Source organism: Psilocybe cubensis, chromosome 9 (assembly GCF_017499595.1).
Source record: "Psilocybe cubensis strain MGC-MH-2018 chromosome 9, whole genome shotgun sequence".
Classification (NCBI taxonomy): domain Eukaryota; kingdom Fungi; phylum Basidiomycota; class Agaricomycetes; order Agaricales; family Agrocybaceae; genus Psilocybe; species Psilocybe cubensis.
In genome coordinates this window covers 2411995-2433474 of record NC_063007.1, presented here as the reverse complement: position 1 = coordinate 2433474, position 21480 = coordinate 2411995, and the positions used below count along the sequence as shown (strand labels likewise).

Sequence of the window (21480 nt, the reverse complement as noted above, 5' to 3'; positions counted from 1 at the left end):
CTGGCCCACATTCAGAATTGTATTCCTTTTGACGTGAAGGGGAGTCAAATTTTAGCCTACATCTGCAGGAAAGGTTTTTTTCAGTAGCATAGGCTTAATTTACAGTAGATACTATAATAATGGCCACTTCCCAGTAGCCTTTTTCGCACTTAGTAGCCTTATATAATATCATTATGCAATATGTTTTCATTACATAGGTTTAATATATACAGAGAATATATAACCAAGGCCCATGCAACATATGGCAATACTTACAATATGCCTGTAGACTTAATAGTCTGTATGCGAAATAAATGGCCTGGTTGAGGATTGAACCATCAACCTTAGCCAAAAATAGATAGTGCTTAAACCAATAGACCACAAGACTTTACAAAATAATATAGACTATAGTGTAAATGTGGATTGGGTTGTGGGTTTTATGGTATGAGATTGGATGGAATAGAAAGGGTGGAATGACCACAATACTAATGTCAATGTTAAAGAGCACAATACAGAGTCAAAACAATAGATACAATAGTGGATATTAACATAAAATTCTCTATTTATTTATAGGTCATGTAGCTCAGTGGTAAAGTATTGGCATATATGTTCAGGAGTCACTGGTTCAATTCCAGTCCTAACCATATCTTTTCTGTTGTTATCTAATTAACTAATTCTAATAGTGGATGGGTTAAAAAGAGGTAAGTAGAGGTATAGTGTATTGTTGGACTTGGTGGATGCTTACTATTCATAGTCAACTAGTTGGAGGGAGTAGGATGCCCTATTGATGATTTTTACTCAATATCAAATTGTGCATTAGCAATGTAGTACCAGTAGTACCTATAGATTATTATTATACTATTTGTTAGAATTATAGACAACTACAAAAGCTACATATATGACTAAGAAATCTACAGGATCTACTGACTTTAGGTGGGAAGCTACGGGAGCAATAAAATAGGGGGGCAGTCAACAAGACTACCCAGTCTATTATACAACTATAGCACTACTGAGTTTTTTCTTTTTCTGCTGATGTATTCGTTTCTTAATCGTGTAATTTTGTAGTCTGTCCGAGCACACCAGTAGCACCAAAACCAATTAGGCAAATAAAAAAAAACAATTAAGAAATGACTTTCTGTACGACCACAGCAGTAACATCAACATCGATAACACAAAATCAGCGTCAGGTATGGCTTACACTGGCCTTCGCGTCCTGCCGGCGCCTAAGTCACGTGAATGAAAGAAACACTTCGACGGCGAGAAAAATAACCCGGACCCAAACTTGAGGCTCTCTATTGACAAATTATTCAAAAATTGTCATATGGATGTGTGTACGTAGGGAAAATTCATTTAAATTAACAATCCATACATGCTTATACTGACTGGGACAGGACAGCGCAAAACCCCATCACATGGACGTTTACAACACGGAGAACCTGGGAAACACCATTGATCGACTCGGATATCATGGTATATACTTCCGTGACTCTTTCTTGGCAATACAAATCAGTTTAACTTTATTCTTAAGCTAGAAGATATAGAAGATACCCTGTTTCATCCCTACGAGCGTGACTCAGAGAGACAGAACTCAAGACACGGCGAACGCTACCCCGCTGGCTCCGAAAAGCGCCTGTGAGAGGTCCGGTGGGGTAATGTGCGGAAGTGGATAGGTTATTAATTTCAATAGTTACGGGAATCGGAAGTTCTTCGTCCTGCGGGGTATGAAGACCCGGTACATTCACGTTGTCTGAAGGTTTTCAGCCGATGGCGTCAACATACTCTGACCACAACATATAGACTTTAATCTAATAGAGCCACACAGAGCTGGAGCGGAGGTTAGAAAACCTTCCTTCGGTCAGGAATAGCAAGCATATGGATTAGCGCTCAAAGATTTCCAGCGACACGACTTGAATGAACGTACTTTAGAGCGACATTTTAATCAAAAATGCCGATATCGGCATGAATACGCCAAAGATACATACTTTTTTTTGCTTTTCACATTTTTGATATTCTTCTCATTTTTGTTTATAAATTATTTACTAAAGTAATCTATACAAAACATGCTATACAAAGCTGGACAGTAGGTAGAAGGATGGATATTAGATCTCGAATAGACACCTTTATTCAGTTTTTGAGGTTTCCCTTGCGCCGGGACTCTCCGCTTCTCACGCCCCGTCACAGCCTCAGGACAGTCGGCCTTCAAACAATAAATAGGGTCCCGCCACTCGCCAACGTAGTTCACCTCGATTCCACCTCGTTCATAGCTAACCGTTACATTAGAACTACAATTTATCAGGATATTCTGACACCCCTTGAGTCAAAGCCTAAAATTGGCCACCTAATGGGAAATGGAATGTGTTTGAAATTGGTATAAATGGGGACAAGTAAAGAAGGGTCACCATTTTGTACGAAGGTCGGTCCTATGCAATAGGATGGTGATGACTCGGACAGATGGTCTAAGCGAAATAGGTTGTACAAGAGAAACGCGCAGTCCTCCGAGTCGAACATTGCTTCGATGACGCTGAGCACAGATGTGAGGTGCAGATGGAACGTGGTTGTGAACTCGAGTATACTGACCATCACACTGCACAAGATAGGAGGGAGGGAAATAACCTATCGAGCCGGAGGCGGTACCTCAAACAGCTTAGGAAGGCTGGACTACGTGGGGGGACGTGAGAGCCCCTCATAGGGCAGAGGTGGGCCAATGAAAGCACAGCACGCCACAGGGGCGCAGTAGGTACCTAGATAGAATTAAGCCAAGGGAGGGATCCCCCCCTCAGAGGCTATAACACAAAATAATAATAAAAAATACTGACCATTGTCGTCGGTACCGAAGCCTTGTAGCTCCGAACAACATCACTGAGTATTTTGATCCATCCCCATGAGCGTTTTGACATCTGGAAAGGACGCCCGAGCTTAGAGAAACGACGTCTGTTTGTGTGGATGCGGCATCGGTGTGATGTGAAAACGATATGTGAGACCGTTGGGCTCTGCAAGGCTCTCTTGCCTTTGGAATCAAGAGCAATGTTAATTATGCCGTCAACTACCTCTAATGGAAGTGCCGGTGAACTATTTGTGGTGAAAAACATACTAGTGAGGTCCCAGAAGAGCTAAGCGCTGAAAAAAGAGGAATGAGCACGTGATCGTATGATCGACTTATATATAAAAACCAGAAATCCAGTTTTCGGTTCTTGTCGACGACCGCGATGTCCTCAACATACGCCCACTACCAGGGGCCGTCGTCGCTGCCAACGGACTACGCCATCGTCTCCAGCCTCAACAACCGCCATCGCATCCACGACGACGACGACCAGAACGACAATGGTGACGAGCTCTCGAGAACGGTTGTTCCAGACAGCGTCTTGACCCCGTCTCCGACACAGCGGAGACCCAGCTTTCGTGCCTCTGGGCCCTACTATTCCCAGAATACGCGGCCACGGAATCCAACAATAGGCAGCTATCCAAGAGATGATTCTGAATCGTCGTCGTCGGCGCTGCCTGACGAGTCTACCCCTCTTCTCCTCGGTGGCGCCAACCCACCAATCCCTCGCGTTGAAGAGTCTATCGATCGTAATCCGCTAGCAGACGACGAGAGTGCAATGAAGATGTTCTGGGAGGAGCTGTGGATTTTGCTCAAGTACGCTACGCCTGTCTTTGGGTACGTTGTATTGCTCGTCTCCCCGAAAAATCGCAAAATGACTCACGTCAACTCTTTTTTTACCTTTGCCGTAATTTAATTACTTGGATCTTACCTTACATGGTCAAACTTTTCGGAATGTATCAGAACACATGTCCTGGAATATTCCCTCGTTATCGTATCAGTCGTGTCCATCGGGCACATATCGACGACGGCGCTCGCTGCGATCTCGCTCGGGTCGATGACGGCGAGCGTATCCGGGTTCAGCATTCTGCAGGGATTTGCCAGTGCGCTGGATACGCTGCTTCCAGCTGCGTGGACGTCGGATAGCCCACAACTAGTAGGACTGTGGGCTCAGCGCATGAGTGAGTTCACACTAGACCCCTGTTTATTCACAACTAATTTCTGATCATTTCCAGCTGTCGTCATGTTCTCCACGCTAATTGTGCGTAGGATCTTATCCTGGTCAAATTTCGGTTACTGACTTGCTCCTCAATGCTCCGTGCCCTACTCCATCGCTCCGACGCCGCTCGGATCCTCTGCTTCTCCGTTCTTCGCACCCATGACGCAACACTTGCTGACAACAGCCCATGTTCCTGATCTGGTTCAACGCCGAGTCCATTCTCCTCCTCCTCAAGCAAGACCCGGAAGTTGCCAGTCTCGCTGCGGTATATTTGCGGTGGATCTCGTTGGGACTGCCTGGTGAGTCTGCAATGGTCATTTTCATGAATATGGTTATGCTTTTTGCTACTGCCAGTCTATCTTTGATCATGACGGGTCGATCGATTGGGGTTCTATTGATATCGACACCTTTCTGGGTTAGACGCCCTCTATTAGCCTGCTCGCTCTATTTGCGATGGGACGGGCTATACATAGCAACGTTTCTCGTTCTCGGACGCGTTGCCCGATGATAACTGAGACGTGTCATGTGCCCAACTCTACGCCTAATCCCATTCAATCTCCTGTCGCTTGTCCTTTCATTCAAGCTGCTTGCTTCGTAATTCCAGGGCCCGGGAAGCTTCCTAAGGCCTTGCCCGAGGTTTGGCGGATTTGAGGGCAAAAAATGGCAAGATCTCTGTCCATTTCTTGTGGATTTGAGGGTACCGCAGGCGAAACATCGTCCGTATCTGTAAATTTGAGCTCCAAACTGGTTGGAATGGCGGTGAGAATTGTTAAAAATTAATATCACCCTCCCGCAGGGGCCGTTGTTTCTAGATGCGGTTTAATTTGAAAAAGATCCGGGAGCTTGATAGATAGCTGACCTTGTCTTGATATACAGCGTATGCGTTCAACTGTATCAGTCGGTGAGTGTCTTCTTCTGTGCAATCCCTATCGGTTCCCCACGCATATGTGCATGTACAACGGAGTGATACGCTCTGTGTGGATATATGTGCGTCTAGAGTATCGTATCGCACATCGGGACGACGGGATTTGTCTACATCTGGTGAATTAGACGAATAACTAACTGTATATGTCTTTTTTCTCCCTCGGTTTAGACGGTATTTCCAGTCACAAGGTGAGGTTTCTTAAAATTAATGTATCTCTTGATCTCTTGCTTCTCGTACTCGGATCCGTCAATTGCTCTTGCCCCCGAGTCCGAGGGATAGAATCTGATACAGACATTCTTTCATTAATCTTGTACGAGATTGGGAACGGATTATTAATTTCATTAATTTGTTTGTAGGTCTCTTCACGGTGCCGACACGCATTGTGCTTATCGCTGCGCCTGTGAACGCGTTGTTGAACTGGCTCCTGGGTATGTGCTGCTTACTCTACATGGTGGATGTTTTCTGATGCAAACTTTATGTATGTTCTTTCATCTTCTGGTCTTGTCTTTCTGGATCGTGGAAACTCACGATGGATATACTTCTGGCCTTTCTCGGGTGTCCTCTTACTGCTGACCTCATATGCACTCTGTTCTGCATGGGGATCATTCAATATCGATTTGTGCGCTACGGACCACGGCCTGCTACAATTCGTTCCATCCCAAACACACTCTTTCCCCCGAAACATATTCACTCCCCTCCGCTTCCACAGTCTGGGGCCCCCCACCCTTCCGCCTGGGCTTTATTGGCGCCCCCATCGCCTCCGCACTCTCTTTTAACCTCATCTCCCTCCTCTCCCTCCTCTACGCCATCCTCTACACACCCCTCTCCCCAACCATTACGACACGAAACGGTGAGACGATCAGTGTGAAGACGGCGTGGCACCCGCTGAGCGCGCGCATGTTCAGCGGACTCGGTGTGCTCTGGAGCTTGGGGCTGAGTGGGGTCGGTCAGACGGCGAGCGAGTGGTGGGCGTGGGAGTTGGTTGCGCTTGCTGCGAGTTTGTGAGTTGCTTTTTTCTTTATGTTTTTGTCTTTGGAATACATGAGGGGGAGGCACGATGTTAACGTGTTTGGTTTCAATAGGCTGGGCCCTGTAGCACTCGCTACACAGAGTGTCTTGCTCGTGTCGTCTTCTACGACTTTCCAGGCGCCGTTTGCTGTCAGTGTCGCCACGGCTGTTCGGTGAGTCATTTTTTGATTGTCTTTATCACAGCTCATATCCCTTTCTTAAACAGAATTGGAAATCTCCTTGGCGAGTGCAAGGCAAAGCGTGCGGGTGTGGCTGCAAAAACGGCCATGGTGATGGCTCTGCTCATTGGTGTATTCATGAGGTATACCTCTCAGGTTTTGAATTTCGTTTCACTCACCCGTGTTCAAATAGCTCAATGTTTATGATATTCCGTGCGTCTTGGGCATACATGTTCAACGATGATCCAGGCTCGTCTATCCCCAACTCCCACAGAAGTGAATGCTAACATCACTACACTAACCACAGAGGTCGTACAGCTGACCGCGGACATCATCCCCCTCCTCTCGCTCTTCCAAGTGTTCGACGGCACATCCGCAATCGGCTCGGGTGTGCTCCGCGCACGGGGCAAACAATTCCTTGGCGCGCTGCTCAACCTGTCGGCGTACTACGTCTTTGGGATCCCGCTTGGGATATACCTCACATTCTGGCACGACATGGGCCTGCATGGCTTGTGGATTGGGCTGACGTTCTCGCTTGTGTACTGTGCGCTGTGCGAGACGTACATTGTGCTGCGCACGGATTGGGATAGGGAGGTGGGCAGGGCGCAGAGGAGGGTGAAGGATGGGGAGGCGGGGAAGAAGGGCATGGAGGCAAGGGAGGGCGGTGAGGGTGTGGACAGGGTGTAATGTTGGCCAATGTGTGGTCTGTGATATTTTGTTTTGAAGAATAGTAATGCGCACACGTACTAATTGGACAATAGAATACTAATGAATGAATAGGAGGATGTAGATACCATACGATGTTTTCTTGTGCTCCAGACGACAAGTTGTATACTCGATAAAATCGATTGCTTGATTTTCGACAGAATATCCTATCCACAAGCGCGATATAAAGATTCACAAAGCAACGGATTACGGCCTCTCTATTGTTACCACTACGTTGGTCAGGGAATACAAACAAAACATATCACGTCGGGATTTTCCGAATACAAGACTGACTTCTACGAAAGACTCATATCTTGCTCAGATAATCTAAATGCAATTCAAGTGGAAATTTCTCCTACATTTTGCATAAAAGATGAACCTTGAAGTTGTCTTATACATGAAGTACCAGATCAAGGTGTCGGAATGGATTCCAGGTTGAATAGAAATCAAACCATAGAAAATGCTCGTATTTTAACTGGAAGACAAAATAGAAAACAGTCTTCCAGTTAACTGGAAATCACACTGCAAGGTTATTAGTCAGGTAAAGTAGCGTACCTACCAGGTTTAGCTGGAAATCAGTCTTATATTTTGATTTTGGCCCTGATATAAGACTAATTTCCAGCTAACCCGGGTAGATAATTACGCTACAAATTACCTGACTAAATACGCGCATTTTCTTTAGTTTGATTTCTATTCAACCTGGTATTCATTCTGACATCTTGATTTGGTATTTCATGTACAAGACAACTTCAAGGTTCATCTTTTATTCAAAATGTAAGAGAAAATTCTACGTTGAATTCCATTTAGACTATCTGTGCAAGATATGGGTCTTTCGTAGAAGTCAGTCTTGTATTCGGAAAATCCCGACGCGTATACGCCATGCAAAAGTGGCGCATTTCCCCAGCGGCCTTTAACTAGGTTCAACATGAACGATCTCAAACATTCTGGCGTTTTATTATGGCTACAACTTGCAACTGAAGGTTTATAATCGTAGTGAGTAACCTTGATTTTTTCGCTTTACATATTTTTCTCCAACCCTAATAATTCACAGAACATTCAGAGCTTGTTGATCTTTTGCACAGACACCACTTACCAAAACAGCATCATAATGCGTTCAGGATGATGTGGCGGGTTGTACTTATTTGGATGGGTGGAGCCATTGTGCAGCCATTGTCGGTATCAAGCAGAGGTAAGAAAGTATCAGGCTGTACAAGAATGACCTCGTTACCGGGAAAAAATACAACAGTAAGTGAGGAACAATCTACAATCTACAACGCCTCGGAGGCAACGTTGCTATTACGCCGACATAATCTCCGGCTCGGGATGAACGACAATTGAATGCCACGACACTTGAATGCCACGGCGACGCAATGAGATAGGCACAGTGCCTTCTGAAAGGTCAGCATGAAAATTTGCATCTTCTAGAACCTCTGTTGGCGTTTCCGGTTCCGAAGATAAGGGAGCGAACAGCATTGGATAAATTCTTGATAAAAACTTCGAAATCTGCAACTGAAGAAGACGCATTTCATGCTATGCAGTTCTCGGGTTATTTTTCTCGCCGTCCAAATAGTCAACGGATTATTGTATCTTAAATAATCGCTACCCTTCCAGAAATACTTTTATCTTGGTCTCAAGTCACAAGGCTGCCAAACAAGCCCTTTCAGCTCTATCTGTAAGTACTAAGTGTCGGTGTTTTATATAGACCGAGTAATTCGACATCAAACTCGTTTTTATTTTTGATTAAGCCAGGGCCCAGTGTTGATCAACAAAAGCTATAAAGGAGTACTCCTCGACACTCTTTCTGTTCAAACAGTATTATTGCAGCAGTATTCTTTTGGGTCATTGCATTACAATAATCCAACTCCCTTGAATGTCAACAGTGAACATCACCTCTACCACTAACTCGCAACACTCTGTTGCTGAGGATCTTCAAAAAAGTCGGACTGCACATCCTCCTACCTATATTCTTCCCGATCCTTTACGCAACTGGCCATACGAGCGCGCAATTAACCCTTACTTTGAAAGAGCTAAAGCCGAGTCTGCTGCATGGACGAAGAGCTTTGGACAATTTTCCCCCGCTGCGCAGGCTGCTTTTGATGACGGAGTCTTCAGTAAGTCATCTACTTCCAAGTCATTGCTGCCAAGACTCATTGGTTTTCTGTTTGCATCCAGGCCTATCAGCAGCATTGGGATATCCCACTGCCTCTCCGTGTAAATAAATTTCTCCAATGCTGGAAAGTATACGCAAAGTTAAAAAAAAGAATTGTTCTTTTAGACATCCTGCGAAGCGCTTGCGATATAATGCAAGCTTATTTTATTCTTGACGATAACACGGATGCTGTGAATGCTGAAGTGGCCAGGTTACACTGCAACGCCGTCATGGAGGCCGTTGTAAATCCTGATGTGCCCCGTCCAGAGGGCGAACCCATCATTGGCGAGATTACACGACAGTATGTCCCTTCCAAAATGATCTTTTTAACTGAACTTGTTGATCATGGAAAAAATACAGATGTTGGAAGCGGGCTTCTGTTGGTGCTCCGAACGCGGCCAAGGAACGCTTTGTCAAAACTTGGCTTGCCTATGTCGAGACCATATATCTGCAAGCAAATCGACGTGATAAATCATACATATGTACTATCGATGAGTATATTGCCACCAGACGTGATAATATTGGGACGTACCCCACTTTCTTTTTCATTGAAATGTCCCTCGGCGTCGACATTCCCCATCACATCATGGACCATCCTACCATTGTCCGCCTTAACAGAGACACCATTGACTTGACCATACTTGGCAATGTAATTACCTTTTCAACTGCTTAATTCACAGCTAACCATTTACTTGCATCTTCAGGACATGTATTCCTACAAGAAGGAGGTTTTGGCAGGCGATGCCAGCTACAATGCCGTCACTATTGTGATGCACAACCTTCGCCTCAGCCTTGATGAAGCCATTCAGTGGATATCCGATCTTCAAGATGACCTAGTGATAAATTTCCTTAAGCTTCGCGAAGACGTTGTGAACAAAAGAAACTTCCCAACCTACGGAGCTGAGATGGACCGCCAAATTGTATCATATATTGACGGCCTTGGTCTGTCTTTGTTCTATTATTTTGGTATAGCATCGAGTTTGACCTTTTGCAAGCAGGTCAGTGGATGCGCGGAGTTACAGATTGGCATTTCGAATGTGGAAGGTACTTTGGGGACGAAGGGCTGGAAATACAGAGAACTCGTAAAGTTGTCATTGCTTGAACTTGAACATGGCCTTAGCATACAATGCACATATAATATTAGTGCATGAAATTGAATCCCTAATCCAACCCTACAGCGCGACATTTTCCAGAAAAACTTACAACTGCTTCAGTGAGCAACGTGTTTAGATGGAGCAGCCAACATGAATATTTTATGTGATTCATCAGCCATTGTTATCTGGATATTGAGCACTAAGAACGAGGGAGGAGATTCTCATAGTAGTGCTGTTGGCTGTAGATCGATAAGCGCTGGAGTCCTACTCAGATTTATACTTTTTACAGGTTTATAGTGTAAATGATTTACATAATAAAATCGTTCGAAAATCAATACGGCTGCCTAGTACGTTAAACGTGATTTCAAACCTTGACATAAGGATACACACCAATCCGTAGATTCATACTGTCAACGATATCTTTAAACACACGCCAAATATGTTACCTCTCACCGTGAAGAACAACCGTAACAGTGAGCATCACCGTCCTCGTCCCAGTTTGGTTTCTTTGCTGAGTCTCAAATCCACTGCGTTTTCACAGAGATGACACTTTGGAGCTCGGATGTAACATAATCGACAGTGATACTGCAATACAGAAATCTCACAAAGCTACAGTCTTTGACAATTTGGTGCAATGTTAACGGGTGCAACATCCACAGGCCAAATTTCTTAACACATTTGCTCCAAAACCTCCCGGCCTCCCTCGACGAGCGCTGTATTGCGCTGAAAATGGAGATAGGCTGTTGGGAGACGCCAGAGCTCATGGAAAGGTACCTGAACGAGTGCGGCATTGTCTCTGAACTAGCCATCCATTTGACTGGTCAAGGGTTTCAGACGATCAGGCGGATTGTGTTTGAAGTGGAACTCAAACTTGCAAGAAAACAGAAGAATGACGAAGGACAGGCACAAGCGTGGACAAATTGCCTGAAGGAACGAATGGGTTCTCTCCTTGAACAAAGGACAGGGGTAGATATTATCTTTACAACGACTAGAAACTTGCTTTAGCATATGACTTATCGATCATACTCTGAACGCCTACAATATAAATATCACTGGTACATGAAGGAGGTTCCCTAAGCGTCATCTTTCCCAACAAAGTTCGCAGCTGTCTCAGCGAGCACCTCGTCTATATACTGCTGCATCAAATTGTTTCCTTCAAGCTTTCGCTCTGACATCGTGTGTTTCATTAGTGCCAGATAGTCGGCACTGGGGTAAGGATTATCGCAAGTCAAAGAAGATGCAGTCGGGTGGCCAGCATCTGTACGTTGGCTAGAGAAGGAAGCTGATATGCCGAATTGCATAATTTCTGGACTCTGGCTGAACAATCCGTCTGAAGTGCAAGGAAGGGTCGGTATGTATGAAGGAACAAGATCATGGGCGTGTTGTAGATAGGCGGCCTGGCTAGGGACGTAGTCGAGATGGGCGTGGAATGGAGAAGGTGCCTCTTGTTTGATGTTGTGGAATTCCTGTTAAAAATGAGCAACGAAGATAAAAGTCAAAAGTATGCAGACACACCTCCTCTTCGGTATGATACCAAGAAGCAATTGAAAATGAAATATCCATCGTGTCTGACGGCGAAGCCATACGAGATACGTCATATGCAGAGAACTCGTATGAACCTCTCGATTTAACGGCAGCAGATTTCGCACCAACTTTCGCGCTGGGGGAGTAGACGTAGTCTGGGTACATGGCATAGTGCTCCTGCTTCTCGATTGCGGCAAAACGCAAGAACGGTTTCTTCTCCTCGTCGGACATGTTCTTCCATACTTTTCCGGCTTGCTTGCTGAGCTCGTGTTGCTGGACCTCCTTGGATGCGCGCATGCTATCTACGTACCATGAGCGGAAGAAGATGAACGCGTTGCGTGGGCGCGGGATATGTCCAGGCTCGCGATGACGGGCGCTGTGACGGCGCGGAGGGATGGTCGGCGAGGTGTCAATACCAAAAGGAGCGGCAGGGTGTTGTGATGAAGCTGAGGGTACATTGGCGCCCTCGTGACTGGGAAAATTCAATGCAGCTTCACGGTCTATGATATCATGGTCAAAAAATAAAAGGTCCGAAAATAGCACAGGCGTACCAGTATAGGTGAACGATAAATGTTCACCGATTTGTTCAGAGAAAAAAATGGGTGTAGAGGCGCAGGAGAAAGACATTTTGTCAAGTAGATGTGCTCGAGAATATCCAGATATTTTCTGAGTCGTTCAATACGATGTACTGATACCTGTACTGCCCCGCCATACTTTGCGCCTTTTGAGCCCAAACCTCAAAGAATATTCAGTCACCGCAGATGTAGCGTCGAAATTGCGCACCTCGGTATAAGAACAACGTGTAAGCCTCATTGCATCACTACTCGCTATAATCACATTCGGTAGCCTTTTTCGACCAGGTGAAAATCAGATAGCGGTTATCGATGGACACGAGACGGGTTGGAACCGAGTTAACCACGACAAAGAGATGGTCCAGACCAGCACACGTGCTAGACAAAGGAAAGGCGCTTTAGAATTTAAATTCAAAGCGACGGGGAAAGGCTATATTGAAATGCGAAGGCTAGATGTTGAAGGTTGAGTTGTGGGTACATAGGAAGCACTGAACAAAAAGCAGGCGTTCATGGAAGCCAGTCCAAGATGTGACACGCGTGTCCTTTAGCACTTGTATAAGTATCAACGAGTGAGCTGAAGTACAGGTCTATCGTTCCACGTTCTCGTCCTAAAGGTAGGCGTGTCTAAGTGACTGACTCTCAGTGGACGCGCTGTTCCAAATCAATAGTTGAAGTAAACGAGGAGCAGATCACACTCGACAATATCAATCTCGGAGGATATGAAATGCAACCGCAGCCAAAGTGGAGGCGACACACCATAGCGATAATGTATCAAAGTCCCCGCGACAGTCGTTCGATGCTGATTTTGGTGTTGAGAATATTCCTCCGAGTACATGTGACCAAAATGTAGCATGTTAGCACCCAGCTATTTCAGCGAACTTTGGAGAGTCGTAGAGTCAATGGAATCAATACTGCGCAGTGGACGAGCTCAGCAAGTGAAGTAAGCTTTCTTGCGAACGTCATGCCAAAAAGAGCAACATCGCCAAGGCTCGAAAAGGGACGAGGGTAGGAATAGATAACAGTAGAAAGGATATATGTGATCAAGATTTAAGTTGTATGTGCCTGAGACGCACAGCGATATCCCACTCCACGAACCAAGGAATTAACACCTTGAAAATCGCGACTGCGGGCATGGCAATGATAGAGTTGGTATAAATGGAAGTGGATAGTGATTGGTGGTATTGCAACCCTATTTCTGCTTCAGGGTCAGGGGTGGCAAGACTGGAGCAAAAATAACACAAAAGAGGGTACTTCGTTGGATCAGTCAGTGGAAATATAACCTGTGTCATGCGATTGTAATTTTGTCACGTACGAGTTCGAATAAAATGCGAAAAGGCAGCTGATGATCACCAACACAAAGGAGCCAAGCTTTTCATAGAAGTCTTAACGATTTTTTTTAAAAAAAGTCGACCGTATACCCTGTAGTAACTGGCGTGTAAGAAGCTACCTGCAATGGTTTGAGCTGAATCGAAAGATGGCAGTGACGGAAAGCGACAGAAACAGGCCAGTGTGCACTGTGAGGTCTGCCATTGGCGAAATAAGCCTTAGTTCTTGAAATTGAGAAATCCTTCGGAGTCATCTGCTGTATGAAGGATCATAAAATGGCACTTCGAATAAAGACGCACGTTTTTTGTTGGAGTTGTATTCAATGAACTAGGTTGACAAATACTGACAATTTAGTTCATGCACAAGTGTAACAGTCCGAAAAAGAAAACATAGCATTAGTTGAATAGAATAACTGTTGCAGTAGTCCACCGGAAACCCGTCAGCAAATGACTGACGATAAACAATATAACCTGGACGCACCAAAGATACCATAAGCACTATAACTACCAACACTATCTCGCTCGGCAGATAACCTCGCCAGGTATCTTCATCTGCAGCGCCTCCCTCGCTTCCAACCACTCGTGTTCCTTGTCCTGCGTCTTGACCATAGCCACTTCACCCATCCCGAGTGGGGGGATTTGCTTGTTCCTCCTACCCGAACAGATTGCGCGAATACCTGCCAAGTCCATAAACACCCGTCGACTGGGAAGACTGATGAGCTCCATGTTCGATAGCACTGGCTGGTCGTCGCGGTACTTGAGGTCGGCCCATATTCTACGCTCGCTTTCCTTAGCGGCGTTGAACTCAGCAGGGTTAGGCCCGTTAATAGTTCCACGTGTAATGCTCGAAATGAAGCCTGCTCGTAGCAAAATGTTCAGGATCCCGAGGTTTTGGGTGCTGTGGTTCACAGCAAGCTTTTGGTGGCGTGCGCGAAAAGCATTTTGGATTTTGGAGCAGAGGTCGTGAGGAAGCATCTTTTTTGGGAGGAGAAGGGCTATTGTATTACATTAATAGTCTGTGAAGAGATAAGTAAAGCACGGAACTTACCAGTGGTTGAAGTGTGAGTTGGTGTGCTCGAACACGAGAATGACCGCCGAGCAATCTTTTCGCAAGCGGTTGTTGTCGTTTGTTTGGTTTCAAGGCCCATTGACTTATGTTGTTCTCACGGTTGGCCGCAAGGCTTGTTCTTCAACAACGACCTCATTCTGTGCAAATTCATGGGAACACCGTCGGAAGTGCTCACGCTCCTCAAAGAGTTCTGCCTAAGCTATTTCTCCGCTCAGAAGACATGATATCGGACTGTAGATGATGCGTATTCTCATTGCGTAGCCATGCGTACAGTCAGTGGCAGATTCTCGCACTCACTGCATCCTGAGCCAGGAGGGAACACCGTCAGCCAATTGCAAAAACGAAATCTATATGTATATCTACTGTGAGAGCCTCTTCCAATGCTGATTCAGGCCTCTAATTTTGATAAAGGGATCAATAAGCATGTGCATGAATTGTTGAACCGTGACCTGGTTTTTCATATAACCCCATCTCCACGGTGATTCCATCAACGCTCATGCTCAGGTTTATTCAAATGCTCCTGTGGCTCGAGTTCTTGCAATAAATTCCCAAACTGGACACTCTGCATAGTGTTCAGATTCGTGAATTCTGTTCCTCCTCCTCCTTCGCTCCGCAGAGCACATCGTAAGGTGTCTTCTCATCAAGAAATCTGGTCGATATCGGGTGCTTCGAAATGCTGCTTTGGGTACAACATTTCTCTGGCTGGTTGTATCCCCTATAAAAACTGTATACGGGCTTTCTCACTACAGATAGTAGTTTTGTTCACTTGACCTTATAATAAATGGTGATCACTCTCCTTTTCACTTCACGTGTAACGAATGAGCTGAGAAATGCCACACGTACCAGAGTCCATCTCGCATCCTCCCGGAATGTGTATAGTGGAAAAACAGATACTCCGGCATTTTTTTCTCATATGCGCGCTTTGTGGACGTGCTCACCCACCACCTAGGCACCTTTTTATGCGAGCTGCTATGTATATCAGCATCTGGCAGGCAAAAGCCAAAATCGAATGTATTCTTTCTTTCACACCACCTGGTTCGCAGTTCATGACACTCGTCAGCCATCACATTCTGTAAACCCCCTTAGGGTCTTCCAATTACTCACGACACATATTCGGAAGGATATTCCCGTCTACATTGCTCACTTGTTCCGAGAGAAGACTTGTCCAAAAGAGCTAATGGAACCGGCGTGTGCTTCTGCGTATAAATGTAATCGAACACCAAATGAGTTCTTTTGCACCCTTTAGCCCGTCCTCCTCCTTACCCGCCATCCAAAGATGTCTTCAGAAAAGGTCGATGAAAAGCACGGTACCGAGTCTAATGCTAGCCACAGCCAAACTGAGGGCTCTGAAATTGACATCTATTCTTTCCACGAGAAGCGGGCTGGTCGTCTGATTATAGACCCCGCGTATGTGTCTTTTCAGTCCTCAATGATCCACCTTGTTGATTTCTTCCACACAGTGAGGCGAAGATTGAACTGGGCGAAGCGGTTGCAGCGAAGCTGAAGTTGTCAGCCGATGGCACTAAAGTACTCTGGCCACAGCCTACAGACTCTGATCTGGATCCACAGAACTGGAGCGACCGTAGGAAAACCCTCCTTCTTATTATCATTACTCTGGCTGCTATCGTTCCTGACTTCGACTCTGGTATTGGTGAGTGGTCCTTTGAGCATATGGTCTATCCACATAGACCCCTTTCGTTAAAAGCGTGCTAACTTCCTTCGACAGGAATCGCGGCCATCTTCGCTTTGGCGGTGCAATATAACACAACTACGGGAGTCATAAACAACCTCACATCTAAGTGCGCGCTTCCATTGTTCTCTTAATGTCGTTTTTTGCTTACGGCCATGCGTGCTTGGGAAGTTGGAGTATTTTCCTTCTGGGTAAAGACTACATCTCTGCCATCGAGTTGCGATACGCAGTCAGCTCTGATACGAGTTATATATAGGATGGGGTGGCATTTTTGCAGTCATGCTTGTTCGACGTTTAGGTCGGCTTCCCGTCCTATTTTGGTCCCAGGCACGTTCATTTCCCATCCTTAACGTCAGTTTCCAGCTAACATTGTCTCTGATAGGTTCTAGCGTTAGGTTTCCTGGTAGGATGTACTTTTGCCCCTAATCTGAAGACTTTCACTGGTCTGTAGTACTCCTAATCCTTTGGATTAAAAACGCCACTCATCAGAAAATTGCAGCTATGCGGTGCTTGACCGCCTTTTTTGCGTAAGATCAAATTTAACCACCTGGTAACGCTCCATACTTATCCATAATAATTAGAACTGCCCCACAAGTCACTGTACGTCTTCTGTATCTTTAGTTGAACCAATGGGTTATTCTGATGGCATGTCTAGGGTCTCTATATCGTGACAGATCTGTATCCTTTCCATCTCCAGGCGAGGAAACTTAATATCTGGACGATGGGTTTCCTGGTCTCCCCTTTCCTTTCCCCATTCGCCTTTGGATTCCTCGTCGCGCGAACTACATGGAGGTGGGCATATGGAATTGGTTCTATCTACTCCGCGATTGTAGTGGTGCTTATTGCGCTTTTCATGGAAGAAACGTAAGTTGGTCTCTCAAAATTATCAGCCACCTAGCGCCCATTGAGCTGATTGCTTGATTGCCGCAAATGAAGGATGTATGATCGTACTTTGAAGCCTATCCCATTGCCTACTTCGACAGGCCTCCGACTTAGAATCGAAAACCTCGTCGGTATCACCGGTATGCGGATGCAGAAGTACCGCATCTCCTGGTTTGAGTCTGTTGTCAGCCCTCTGCGTCTAGTATGGAGACCGCACTTGTTGATGGTTTTGATTTTTGAGGTTAGCATATTGCGTCCACGCGCGATTTTACTTGCTGAATCTAAGGCTGATTTCTCACCAGGCCATGGTTTTCGGATTCAGTATCGGCATCAACGTCAGTGCAGTTGCCATTTGTTCTTGAGAAATGCTGTGAAGACTAAACGCGTAATAGGTCACAAACGCTGTTTTCCTCGGCTCCCCTCCACCCTTCGGTTACGGGTTCAGCGAATTTGCTGTTGCTGGTGGATATGGAACACCGATTGTATGTCTGACGCCTCTTTACGTAGAAATTCTACTCATCAACTCTAAAGGTTTCCGTTATTCTTGGAGAGCTCGTAGGACGATACACTAACGATTGGATCATGAATGCCAGTATCAGACGTAACAAGGGTGTTTTCGAAGCTGAGAGTCGTCTTTGGTAAGGCTTGGTGCCTCATCGTCGTTTCACGGCTTTACTGAGCTGTGTTGTGCAGGGCTTGTTACATTGCCATTCCGCTATATATCTGTGGCTTTGTCACCCTTGGAGCATCTTTCCAGAAACATCTCAGCGTCGGAGCGTTGGTGATGGGATGGGGTATCGCTGAATTTTCAGTCATGATCAACACTGTCGCCATTTACGCTTATTGTAATGACGCTTTCCCTAAACACCAGGTAGGACTTCACTTCCTCGAAGGTATTATGACAATAACTAATATGAAATGTCGCAAAAGGGAGAAATCAGTGCACTGATTAACCTCGCTCGTACACTTGGAGGTATGAATACATTTTTTTGAGTCGGTAGTTTGTGTTGATGTCTTTGTTTAGGCTTCAGTGTTGCTTACTTCCAAGTACCATGGGCACTTAAACACGGTGCTATTCAAACATTTGGCTGCGAGGCTGCGTAAGTGTTACTTCACTTTCAAACTAGTGCATGCCACTTAACTTTTCTCTAGTATTGTCACCGGTCTGTTCTTGCTTTTCATCCCAATTTTGCAATATAAAGGATCATCTTTACGGGTGCGTGTCGGAATTCTGAAATGCCCGTACCATATACTGACCAGAGTGTCTTTTATCAGGCCAAATACTCCTTGCATTAGTATGCTTGGCGAATAACTTCACGTTGGGTCCAACCTTGGGACACATTTACCAGAAGAATTTTTTGTTTGACGACCACCCCTACGAATACATATCATTTAAATCACGCTTTTGGAACACGATGTTGTAGATGTACTGCTACGAGGATGAATGACAATTTTGACGCTTTAATGGTACTAATCAGTGTCGGGCGCGATAAACCTCAGAGAACCATTTCAAGCAGCCCCAGTGAGTCAAACGACCATTCTATTAGGAAGATTGTTTACCAACCTTGTTGGTATTGTCGATAGCGTCGGAAGCAAGCGAAGCAAGCGAAGCAGTCCTTCTCTCCAGGCACCCCTCCGCGTTAATGGAATGTAATCAGTTTCCCTTCCGGATTAGATAGTCTTTTCTACACCAATCATCTCTGAGCAAGAGCAGTGGTCATTTCCCATCAGAGAGATGGAAATATGAAACTTCTTTGAGTTTCTTCGGGTGTGGCATCGAAAACGGAATATCCAGACCTCGTGGGGCCGCTTTTGAAAGCGGTGGTAAATGGAGTGAAAGTATACCCCAAGCGTGTCGCCTATGAGGTTGGAATCATCGGAGACGCGGTTCCATGCATAACGATTACTTCAAAACCTTGGAAGTCATCACGTAGGTCCATCCTTCTTGAGTTACGCCAGTTTAGCTGTAATCATCATCCGAGTAAAGTCGTCAAAACTCATGGCTTTATCCTTTGAGGTCGAGAACATCTCCAACATCTCGACCATCTGGCGCATGATGATCTAAGTAGCATAAGCTGCACCGAGAGAGAGAGAAACATACCTCTTCAGCTTTGGTTTTCTCGCCGAGAAGATTTGAGACTCGCTGGAGGTCGGAAACCAGTATTCGCTTCTTCAACAATTCTTCATTTGGGATGTCGGGGAAGAAGAGAGCGTATGTAGCTAGACAGGTTTGGTATTGACGTTTTGTAAGTTTCTTTGGAGCTTCGGAATGTTCAGGCGAAAGGCCATCTGTGCGTTGCTGAGAGGTCTTTGATCTCCTTGTACGTGTGGAACGACGGCGTTCGCCTTGATATTCCTCATCTGAGTCACCACCACCACCAGAAGAAACAGAGTTTTCAAAGTCATCATCCATGAAGGTATCTCCGTCCTCATCCTCGTCTCGCTGTTGCGCGTTCTCTGAAAGGTCGTCGTCGTCGTCACTCTCGCGATTCTCAAGTAGAACAGCGCAGACGGAACGCCAGTCCTCGCGACTTACAAATCGCGTCTGAGGATCTAGAGGTTTGGGTGTTTGTAAAGAAGAAGAAGAAGACCAGCCTGAGGCCGCGTTCCGGAGCACGCCTAGGATTTCTTCGTCGTCTGGTGGAAGATCGAGAAATTGGAGAGCGGTGGGGATTAGGTCCAGAGGAATCAGGTCATCGCTACTGTTGGAGGTGGATGGTTCAACATCGATGTCTTCTGGAACGTCTTCGTTGTCATCCACGAGAAACCCACCTCCACCTCCGTCATCGTTCCCAAGGCTTGTGGATACAGGATTGCTAGAAGCTGTGTTTGAGATAGGTAGGAATTTTGATGAATTGTTGGGGTTGATGGCCTTGTTAAAGGCATTGTCGATAGCTCGCTGAATGTGCCCTGGGAGTCGTTCGAAGTCTGAACCCGTCATGACTGTCAAGAACAAGGGCAACGCGAGTCAGAAACTCGTGATTGGTGCGGCTTCACTGATTCATCATGAGCCTGAGTCACGCATCTTGCGCATCTTAGAGCAAAAGTAGATGATGGTAAGGCTACCTACCGCCAGTAAAAGGGAATAGATGACAACATAGGAAAATTCATTGAATAGATCCAGTGAGTGCCAGGATACAATTGCTCCAAAACTGAAGCCAAGTCCCAAATCAGAATTTGAAGTGCGTGGTATGTACAGGGAGTAAAGGAAATCATGATCTTATGGAGAGACCTATGAGGTATCCATCTCATCGCCACCGCCAATAAGTGTTGTTTGTTCGTCTACAACAAACTTTCTGACATCTTCCTTCTTCCAAGCCGTTGTTCCTCGCCTAAATTTGTAGTCGCGCTCTTTCTGGACGCGCTGATTGGGCATCTCGACATTCCTGAGCATCTCAGTGTTGTTTTCGGTAATGATACAAGCGTCAATGTTCGATCCGGACCCAAGATCGTTGAAAATACCAGCGGCGATGGCAGCTTTGACTAGGCGGAGGGCTTCTTCCCGCTGCAAAGGATATGTCGATGAGATATGAATTTAAGAAGTATACGCAAATGTAACAGACCTCCATGTTTGGCTTCCAGCCACTTTCAAATACGGCCATGGCAGCCAAGCTTCCAGAACCCATAGTGACGTATGGAAGCTTGTCTGTCGAACCGTGAGGGTGAATTGTGAATAGGTGGGGGCCAGTAGCGTCAACACCCCCAAGAACGAGAGCTGCACCAACATGACCTTGATATCTGGGAAATAATTAGCTTCAGAGCTAGATGTTCTTGAAATAATGGGCGCACCTGAATAGCATCTGCTTCAACATCGTCATGGCAGTCACGACCCGCGGTTTGCGACCAGTTTGTAAGGCATGAAGTTCCATGTTCGAGGAGATGAGGGCGGTCGTAAATTCTGTGTCAGCTGCTGTTCCAGCACCACAGCATCTAATGGACTCGGTGATATAATGGATCTGAAGCACGGTCAGAAGGATAGCACAGCTGGATGCCGAGATGGAGATCGCACCTTCTCGCAGTTCTTATCCGCGACAATAGGGCCCTCCGTTGCACGGGTATCTGCGCCTAGTACGATTCCATCCTTGAAAAGACAGCCAACAATGGTTGTTCCTGTGCTGGTAGCCTTGGGCAAAGGTAGCCCTTTCTGGGTCAAAAAGTTGTTCCTAGCGAATGAATGAGCGTTTATCCAGGCAGAGGTAAAGAGCTTATATGGTGCCAACCTCAGTTCATTTGTAAAGTCAAAGCCCGTAGGTCGATATACATTGGGCGCAGCCATGGAGGAGATTGTTAGAGAACAGAAAGGACGAGTTGCAGACCGCGTAAGCCAGAGAGTACGCGT

The 21480-nt window shown here is 45.8% G+C and overlaps 7 protein-coding genes and 1 non-coding gene across 8 annotated transcripts; 4 read left to right on the top strand and 4 right to left on the bottom strand.

The window, feature by feature from the left end:
* The first annotated feature begins 551 nt into the window (after positions 1-551).
* Positions 552-623, top strand: JR316_0010173. Its single transcript has one exon. It is a non-coding gene; the product is annotated as a tRNA-Ile (tRNA).
* Positions 624-3185: 2562 nt separating this feature from the next.
* On the top strand, positions 3186-6818 carry JR316_0010172 (putative transporter C4B3.13; the record flags this gene model as incomplete). The annotated part of the gene is made up of 9 exons (XM_047895846.1): positions 3186-3637; positions 3764-3981; positions 4036-4061; positions 4204-4318; positions 5301-5372; positions 5654-5945; positions 6027-6125; positions 6179-6287; positions 6381-6818. 9 exons carry the CDS (start codon positions 3186-3188, stop codon positions 6816-6818), a joined length of 1821 nt encoding a protein of 606 aa, XP_047745565.1.
* Positions 6819-8706: 1888 nt separating this feature from the next.
* Positions 8707-10087, top strand: JR316_0010171 (Delta(6)-protoilludene synthase 18; the record flags this gene model as incomplete). Its single annotated transcript, XM_047895845.1, has 6 exons — positions 8707-8947; positions 9009-9047; positions 9112-9286; positions 9346-9634; positions 9690-9927; positions 9984-10087. 6 exons carry the CDS (start codon positions 8707-8709, stop codon positions 10085-10087), a joined length of 1086 nt encoding a protein of 361 aa, XP_047745564.1.
* A 1065-nt stretch (positions 10088-11152) lies between these two features.
* Positions 11153-12230, bottom strand: JR316_0010170 (Transcription factor SOX-11; the record flags this gene model as incomplete). The annotated part of the gene is made up of 3 exons (XM_047895844.1): positions 11153-11545; positions 11595-12103; positions 12155-12230. The coding sequence occupies 3 exons, from the start codon at positions 12228-12230 to the stop codon at positions 11153-11155; spliced, it is 978 nt and encodes a 325-aa protein (XP_047745563.1).
* A 1783-nt stretch (positions 12231-14013) lies between these two features.
* JR316_0010169 (37S ribosomal protein S8, mitochondrial) lies at positions 14014-14475 on the bottom strand (the record flags this gene model as incomplete). Its single annotated transcript, XM_047895843.1, has 1 exon — positions 14014-14475. The coding sequence occupies one exon, from the start codon at positions 14473-14475 to the stop codon at positions 14014-14016; it is 462 nt and encodes a 153-aa protein (XP_047745562.1).
* Positions 14476-15845: 1370 nt separating this feature from the next.
* JR316_0010168 (Efflux pump radE) lies at positions 15846-18437 on the top strand (the record flags this gene model as incomplete). Its single annotated transcript, XM_047895842.1, has 13 exons — positions 15846-15976; positions 16030-16220; positions 16296-16368; positions 16841-16859; positions 16915-17123; positions 17196-17343; positions 17534-17623; positions 17673-17779; positions 17835-18012; positions 18072-18114; positions 18166-18241; positions 18294-18357; positions 18417-18437. The coding sequence occupies 13 exons, from the start codon at positions 15846-15848 to the stop codon at positions 18435-18437; spliced, it is 1350 nt and encodes a 449-aa protein (XP_047745561.1).
* Positions 18438-19091: 654 nt separating this feature from the next.
* On the bottom strand, positions 19092-20082 carry JR316_0010167 (uncharacterized protein; the record flags this gene model as incomplete). Its single annotated transcript, XM_047895841.1, has 2 exons — positions 19092-19202; positions 19243-20082. The coding sequence occupies 2 exons, from the start codon at positions 20080-20082 to the stop codon at positions 19092-19094; spliced, it is 951 nt and encodes a 316-aa protein (XP_047745560.1).
* Positions 20083-20373: 291 nt separating this feature from the next.
* Positions 20374-21417, bottom strand: JR316_0010166 (Proteasome subunit beta type-7; the record flags this gene model as incomplete). The annotated part of the gene is made up of 5 exons (XM_047895840.1): positions 20374-20646; positions 20705-20879; positions 20931-21097; positions 21151-21304; positions 21362-21417. The coding sequence occupies 5 exons, from the start codon at positions 21415-21417 to the stop codon at positions 20374-20376; spliced, it is 825 nt and encodes a 274-aa protein (XP_047745559.1).
* Positions 21418-21480: the final 63 nt, after the last annotated feature.